At 30.8% G+C, this 8,509-nt stretch overlaps 1 protein-coding gene across 1 annotated transcript; it reads left to right on the forward strand.

The window, feature by feature from the left end:
- The first annotated feature begins 6,803 nt into the window (after positions 1–6,803).
- LOC114755577 (calcium-binding protein KRP1-like) lies at positions 6,804–7,740 on the forward strand. The gene is made up of 2 exons (XM_028944468.1): positions 6,804–7,250; positions 7,524–7,740. Exons 1-2 carry the CDS (start codon positions 6,877–6,879, stop codon positions 7,525–7,527), a joined length of 378 nt encoding a protein of 125 aa, XP_028800301.1. The 5' UTR covers positions 6,804–6,876; the 3' UTR covers positions 7,528–7,740.
- Positions 7,741–8,509: the final 769 nt, after the last annotated feature.

The raw sequence follows: 8,509 nt of genomic DNA on the forward strand, positions 1-8,509 counted from the left end.
CTGGGCGCACCTTAACTCGTCAAAATAATACACATTAGACGCCTACGTGTCCGCCACGTCAGATTTTTCGGTCAATTAACGGTCAAACTTAACCCCGGGATATGGATGCACCATTTTAATTAGTTTGGAACACTATATATACCAAAAATTACTTTATAACACTGAGTGTACCTGGAAAAATAGTTCGGGGTGTTGAGTGCACTTTAACCCTTAAAACAATCAATTAATTAGCCAGTACCCATATATAAATCATAATAAGTGGCCAGAATTACTATTAAAAAGCTAGTACGTAGGTAAACGAAATCAGATGTGCACGTGATTTGTCATTATTCCCAAGCACTGCTATCATTATTGGAACTTTGATTCATAACTCGTGTTAGGAGCAAATTTAATTAAAAAGAGAGTTTTTTTTTTTTAACCGAAATTAAGAGAGAGGTTCACTCTTTACTTTTCATACGTAGCTTGGTCCCAAAAAAAAAAATGACAAAACAATACCATCGGGTACAAAATTTATATTTATTTACCTAACTACGGTTTCATAATATCTCTTTTTATTTCTCTCTTTAAAAACATATTCCTCCGATCCTTAATATAAAACTTATTTAACTAATTTGATTAGATTAAAAAAATTAGGTAAGTTAGTTAATTATAATAAAAGTGACACATTTTTTCTAAAACACCATAATCATCTTTATTAATACCTCATCTCCCTCTTCTACTTGATTATGGTTGAGGGAATATCCATAAGAGTAATTTAGAGAAAATTGATAAATATGAGAAATAGGTCCTATATTTAAAATCAAAACCAATTCAAGAATTAGGTCTTATATTAAAAACCGGAGGAGTATTACATGATGAAGTTCTCATTAATTAGGTACTTTGTTATAAGTTTTATATTGGGAAATCTTATCAATGTTGTGGGATTTATAAGCTTAAAGGACTCTCTCTCCTAATAAATTAGTCTTTTAGGATTGAGTTCTTTCTCTAGGCTTATGCTCATTACATTTCTAACTAATAAGCTTGCGGAAGGTTCTGACTAATAAAAAGATCGAGTGAAGTACTGTAAAGCAGAGTGAAGTTGGTTCTTGATAGGGGTACTATATTAGAAGTCTCACGTTGAGAAATTTCACGCGCATTATGAAATCCCTTAAGTTCATCCTCATCACACACTGTACTATGAAGTTCTTGTCAAAAAGAAAAAGGATTTAAGGAATGAAATGGGAAAATCAACTCCGTACATGATTTCACTTTTCAGTGGCAGCGCCAAAAGATTTTTGTATACACAGATTTATTCCTGTAAATATAAATGATCCGAATTATCGTACATTATTGTACATTTTTTATGTGAATGTAAAGAAATTTACCCAGGGTAAAATTCCCTGGTCCCTTCGAGGCTTGAACTCGGGGAGAAGTCACGATCATCAATAATATTAGACCCCCGTCTATTGTAGCTGACACAGGAAACAAGTCGTACATACTCTTGCCTAACTACAGCAGCTTATGGAGAAAGAAAAATAGCAAATAAAAGACTCTATAATATATAAAATTATAATTTGAGACTCTTAATTTGACAAATAACAAATAAAGACCTAGTCTTATATTATAAATATGAAATCTTGGTGAAATATCTGAAATGCCTCTCAATCAAGTTGTGATTTGGTCTATTAAAGTTGTCATTCGCTAAAATAAACTTATCATTTTTCATAGTCAACTTGTCATTTTACATATCATCAGCTAAGTTAAGATTTAGTCTACTGAAGTTATCATTCACTAAAATAAATTTGTCATTTCTCATAGTCAACTTGTCACTTGGTCAAGGGGCATTTCAAACATTTAACCAAAATTTCATATTTGCAATATGAGACAGGGTCTTTATATGTTATTTTTTAAATTGAGAGTCTCAAATCACAATGTCACATATTGGGAGTCTTTATTTGCCAGTTTCCCTGTAAAGAATTGCATCCATGATTTGTAGATCCTGTATAACCTCTTTTTAAAAAAATTCCAAAAAAAAGTTAATTTATCAATGATACTTAATTAGGTTTCAACAAAATTTAATATTGAAATAGAATTTGTAAATATTAATTTAAATACTTGTAAAGTTAGGATTATTAATTAGAAATCACTGTGAGTAAACTATGCGAACTAGAACTGTCTTAAGCAGAAGGTTAATCTACAATTTCCTATGCCTTTGCCTAATTCTTAATTTCTTATGGCTTTTCCTTTTTATAACATGTCCATGCAATTTCATATGATTTCAATTAGGTCCCTATATTTTCCCCTTTTTATCATGTCACTATAGTTCCCCTTTTTTAATTAGATATTATAATTTCAAATAATTAATAAGTAAAAAAAAATACAAAGGCCTAATTAAAATTCAGGTAAGATTATTATAACATTAATTTTTAAATAATTATTTAAATTGTTCTTTGTAACTTTTTTATAACATTTAGGGGCTGTGTCACTGTGTGGCATGAAGGAAATGGAAGGAAAAAAAATTTTAATTAGTTTGTTTTAAAAAATTAAAGTAGCGGGGTACATTTTCTTTTTATCAAAATTTTAACCCCACTTCTTCAATTTTTTAAAATGAGTTGATTAAAATTTTCTCTTCCCTCCCATTCTCTCCATGTTTTTCATACCAGTAGAGCTGCCGATTCTTTTTTCAAATTTGGATGCTCTCTTCAGTGGTCCTTAGATACTATTTATTGATTTTTGTCACTTGTATTCCAACAAAATTATCATTAAATTTAACTTTTGTATGCATTTGTCCCTTCCTTTTTATTTTCTTGGGGAAAAAAAAATGGAAAACCATGAAGTGAAATTATGAAACTCATAAAAAGTTATGCGTAGTATAGACGTTGGCTTTTGAAGAACTGAGAAGGCAAAGAAAAAGGAAGTTTCATGGAAGTTTACAATTGTCTCAGACCCACACAACGATAATACAATGTGATAGTAATAGTAAAGAGTCAATGAAACGTACTTCCCTTGTTAATTATTAAGGCGAGCGTGCGACTAAAATTAGGTGTCACATGCACTCATATAGTCATATTTGTCACAGTATTAATTATTTAATTTTGACCTTCACGTAATGGATATCATTTGGGGTCGTCCGTACTTACTAACCCTCCGATACTAAATATAAAACCTACTTTATAGGATCGGAAAGAGTATTAGTTTGTGGGGACATAAGGGGAACCAAAGGAATATCACACATTATTATGAACTCGGATTCTCCCCACACACATAATCTCTAATCTCTTTTTTTCAATGGTTGGCCCTCTTTGATTGCGTAATGCACGCACACCCCTGGATGCTTAGGAAAAGACATCAATCAAAGATATATTCTGCTGGTCTTACTGATAAGTCATTTCTATCATATTTCATAAATTTTAAATTTTATTATTTTTATTTAAAATTTAATAATATTCTGACTTTTTAACTTTGGTCTTTTCAAAATTATTGTGAATATTATTGAAGCTTCCCTCAGGATTTTTAATTAATAATGTTTATTTGTTTAGAATCCTTTACTTTATTGTGAAAGCATCGTTGTAATTTTTGAAGGGGAAAAAAAATGAAACGAGACGGGAATTCCAGTCTATGTCTTGTTAACTTTTGATAATAAATTGTTAATTACTACTACCTCTAATCCTTAATATAAAAGCAAGTTAACTAATTTGAGTAGATTGAGAAAATTAGTTATATTAGTTATTTGTAATAAATAGATGTTGTTTTTTCAAAATATCCTTGTATTTAAATGTGTCGGTTATAACTATATATCATTATTACAAGAACTAGTTTGGAAAAAAATTATGAGAGAGAAAGAAAATTAGAATCTTATATTTAGAATCAAAATAAAAATCAACCAAACTCTTATATTAAAACTAGAAGTAATATTTCAAAAGCGAAGCCAAGCCAGCATCAAAACAAGAATGTGTGGTTTTATTAAAATTTAATTCTCGTGTGTTCTCAATCACGTGTTACACGAACAAGCGGACATGCGCGTGGGCGTGGTACCATCTAGGTAGATCACTTTGGTTTAATTTGACCTCTTGGTTCATAAGAAATAAGAAATGTCGACGTGGATTATTTACTGTGGAATCAAAAGCGGTGGGTTGCTAATTTATCCGGAAGACTAGGCAAAGAACCCGTCACATGCCTAAAATTGCTTCCCCGTGTTTAATATTGCCTCCTGTTCTAAATTTGAGAAACTAAAAACTAGTATGTATTGTAATTTATATTAAAAAATTAGATTTTACATTCAGAAGAAGTTAGTATAATATAATAATTAGTTAATTAATTTAAATAGATTAAATAATTTAAATAAATTATTTAATTATAACAAATGCAATATGATTTTCTTTAAGGCACTCCCATATGAAACTTTATTATTATACTACTTCTGATCCTATTTATAAGAGTTAGTTGACTAATTTGAGGAAATTAAAGAAAGAAGTTAAGTTAGTTATTTATAATAAATATGTGTTGTCTTTCCTAAACTATCCTTGCTAATCAAGTGTATTGGCTAGAACTATCATTATTATTATTAGAAGGACTATCTTGAAAAAAATACATAAATATGAGAGATAAAGTGGATTGAGTCTTATATTTAAAATCAAAATAAAAATTAAACAAAATCTTATAACAAGGATGGGTAATAAGTTGAATGAATTAGTTTAGAAAAAGTTGCAAGTGTGAAAGATGCTATGAACTACAGTCTTACCTTTATTACTAAAATCAAGTCACTAACAAACGCTTACGTTTGGAATAGTAGTACTCATGATGTATCCATTGAAGTTCCGTCCATGTACGTATAGGTACATTGCCCGATCGTTTAAGGAGATTACATTTCCACGTACGTACACGTTAAAAACAACATCAGAATCCATACAATTGTTCAGCAACCTGCAACTTCCACGAAGGAGAAGCTTCACCAGAATCCCTCTCTCTCTCTCTATAGAGTGAAAGAGAAAGGAGCAAGAGGGCAACAGGGACAAAACTATATATCGATAACGTATTGAAGAGTAAATTCCCTTTTATTGGCCTCTAACAATGATAGTGACTGCCTAGTACGAACATGTGACGCCCTCACAGCGGAAGCTTCCAAGACAAGAGCAAGACGAGGCTGCTGAAACGAAGGACGAAAGATGCTCCCAAACAGGAACAAATAGATTCCCTCGGCCTAGCAATATCGACAAAACTTTGAACATAAGTTATCTCTTTCTCTCTCCCTCTCTACTATCAATATAATTTTTTTCTAAAGATTTTTTAAATCATTTTATTGCTGAAAAGGTTATGTGTTGCCATAATATTATGTGCAGCTTGGAGTTTTATTAAAAATCTTCGAAGGTGATGTGATGTTAGGAGAAGATACTAATCACTCGCAAGTCACGACTCACAACAATGCAATGATTAAAAGATATGTTTATTTTTAGTGTATAATAATATCTTGAACAGGGATTCATCAATAAGAGGATATGGATGCCCTTCATTTTTTAAAAAGTTAACCAATTTTTTATTTTTCTTAATTAATAAGATATTTATACCACTATTAATTATTTTTCCTACTCATTCTCTCTCTTTTGTCATAAATAAAGGTTTTTTAATACTTTTATTACCTTAAATAAATTTTAGCTAATAATTTTTTATCTATATAATTTAGTTGTTTATATCATATATATATACACACACAAGATTAGAGGGAGTATTTTATAAATTGAAAAAATATTGAACTTGATACATGTTTTTCCAAAAACAGGGTTATGTTTTATTAATTAAAAGGAAAATTGAATAGATTTGTGTCTATCCAAAGCTTTTTACTCACCAATTTCAATACACCTGTTGAGAAATTATTGCACAACGAACATTGGCAATTAATGCGATGTGCCATTTTCACCGAACATCTCTACCCTACATGTATATACCACATGGCTCACGGGACATTGTATTCTCTATTATGAATATTAACAAGGTTATTTCCTGTTTTACCCCCAGCCGTTAGCTACATCAAAAGAAGTCGCAATCAAATTCACGTTTTTATGAGGTATTGAACAGGGACATAACAGGTAAAAAAAAAACAAGGACATAAATGTTCATGCTAAAAAAACATGGACCTAAATACCGCCAAAAAAGGAAAAGGCCAAAACAATTTATATTTTTCCTTTTGAGTCTAAATTTTTAAATTAATTTAAAAAGAGATAACACTGATGAGTACATGTTTAGACGTTAATTAGTTACGAAAAATGGCACTGAAGAAACTCAATTTACAAAATCTAATTTGCATAAGTAACATTCTACTTGTATTGATGAAAAGGTTTATCGGTCATTCAATTTTGGATTTAAAAAAACATCGAACAGTTGTTTTAATTAAATGTTTGATCATTTATTTATATGAACCGTCTGTATATAACTTTAGAAACTAAAATAGTTCTTCTTTTAATAATTATCTGATTGGGATAGATTTTACCATTATCGAGCTCTTAAAAGTGTTTTATATATTCACACGGATTCAAACTCGAGATTTCATATTTAAGCATTCAAAATTCTTTTTCACTGGGACAAACAGTACAATCAGTGAAAAATAATTCATTTTTATTGCTGATTAAATTTTAAATCTTGAAAATTGATTCCAGGACAAAAATTCACTTGAAATTCGAATTCATCTGCCTCTCTTTTCAAAAAAATGGGAAAAAAAATAGTTAGATTCAAAATCACTTCTCCCCCTCGTTTAATCATTTTTCTCTCTATATATATATAACCCTCTTTCCACCTCACTCACCAACCCTACCTTTCAAATTCTTCAACCTCAAGCTACCGACACACTCCCACACAGTCTTCTCTTCTTCTTCTCATCACAAGCAACGAACAAACAGTTGAAGCATGATGCAGCAATTTGCAGGTTCTTCTTCAGCAACGGAAATAGATTACGGTTGGGAATTCGACTTCGAGGACTTCTTCCCCTCCATGGTGGCGACCTTGGGAGCAGAAGGCTTCCTCGGCGAGCTCTGCAACGGATTCTGCCTTCTCATGGACTCGAACAAAGGAGTGATCACCTTCGAGAGCTTGAAGACGACGGCAACGCTGCTAGGGTTAGATGTGAGGGACGAGGAGCTCGTGATGATGATTATGGAAGGTGACCTGGATGGCGATGGTGTCTTGAGCCAAATGGAGTTTTGCATTCTCATGTTCAGGTTGAGTCCCGGGTTGATGATGGACCAGAGGCCTAGGTCAATGTGTGTGGATGATAATACGTACTCCTCCGGTCCTTAATATAGGACCCAATTCTTGAGTTAGTTTTGGTCCTAAATATAAGACTCATTTCTCATATTTATCATTTTTCTCTAAATTACCCCTATGTATACTCCCTCAACCATAATCAAGTAGAAGAGGGAGAGAGGGTATTAAGAAAGATGATTATGGTGTTTTAGGAAAAATGTGTTACTTTTCTTATAATTAACTAACTTACCTAACTTCTTTAATCTAATCAAATTAGTTAAATGGGTCTTATATTAAGGACCAGAGGAGTATTAATTAGTAAGGTGCATCTTCACGAAATCTATCTATCTCTTGTCCAAGCTAATTCCTGAGGAAGAAAAATAATTATAAAAAAAGTCTCAAAAATTATCATATCCTATTCTAAAGTTACTTATATTGTTATTGAAACTTTTTAGTAATTATTTTCTTCCTTAGGATCTAATTGTAATTCTCTCTTAATTAAATCAATTATGTGCAATATTTAGTCTTTGCCAATTATTCGTAATTAAGTTCTTGATTAATTATTTCTCTTACATCCTGAGCAACTCTTCAATCCTTGCAAACCAAGTTTTTCTTCATTGTAGCAGAGAGCAAGTGGTGTTAGGGTTAGGATTTCTGAAAAAAAAAATCAAGTGAAATAAGTTAACACCATTAGTAAAATGTTAAAGACTAGATGATGATGTGTTAAAATAAACTTTGCGTGTATGTAAAGCATGCAAAGAACTGTGTGTAAGTTTTCGAGGAAATAAAGTGGAAAAATTATCTTTAAGTCATGCAAAAAAAATAAATAAATATCATAATATTATGAAAAAAAATCATATTTACAACTTAAGTTGTATAGTTTATGTTTGCAAATTAAACTTTTATATTGACAAGTCGAGTTATGTCATTTTTAAACCAAACTCGTAAAAATATAGAATTTCTTGAGATATTTTTTATTTAATTTTCTAACTATGGGCAGTTTTTCAAATAAAATATGTAAATATATGAAATTTTTATGGCGAAGTACTGTGCAAGTGAAAAATGAAGTTCCATTTATTTTTTTTCCTTCTTATGAACGCCTGTTAACAGCATAAGTAAATTAAGAAAGTTGAACAAAATTAGTTAATTTTTGTAAAAGTCCAAAATTACCTTGAATAAAATTTATATATTAAGCATAGTAGAGAAGGTCGGTGTCTGATTAGTTACGCAATACTCCTTCCGTTTCTTATTATAAGAGACGAATAACCGAATTACGTTGATCAAAAAAACAGTTAAA

The sequence above is a fragment of the Neltuma alba genome, unplaced genomic scaffold (assembly GCF_004799145.2).
Source record: "Neltuma alba isolate B1F8T4 unplaced genomic scaffold, ASM479914v2 tig00001332_pilon, whole genome shotgun sequence".
NCBI classification, from domain to species: Eukaryota; Viridiplantae; Streptophyta; class Magnoliopsida; order Fabales; family Fabaceae; genus Neltuma; species Neltuma alba.

Bases quoted from the DNA above. Each gene is read 5' to 3' on its own strand.
- LOC114755577 (XM_028944468.1), top strand. From the start codon at position 6,877: ATGATGCAGCAATTTGCAGGTTCTTCTTCAGCAACGGAAATAGATTAC.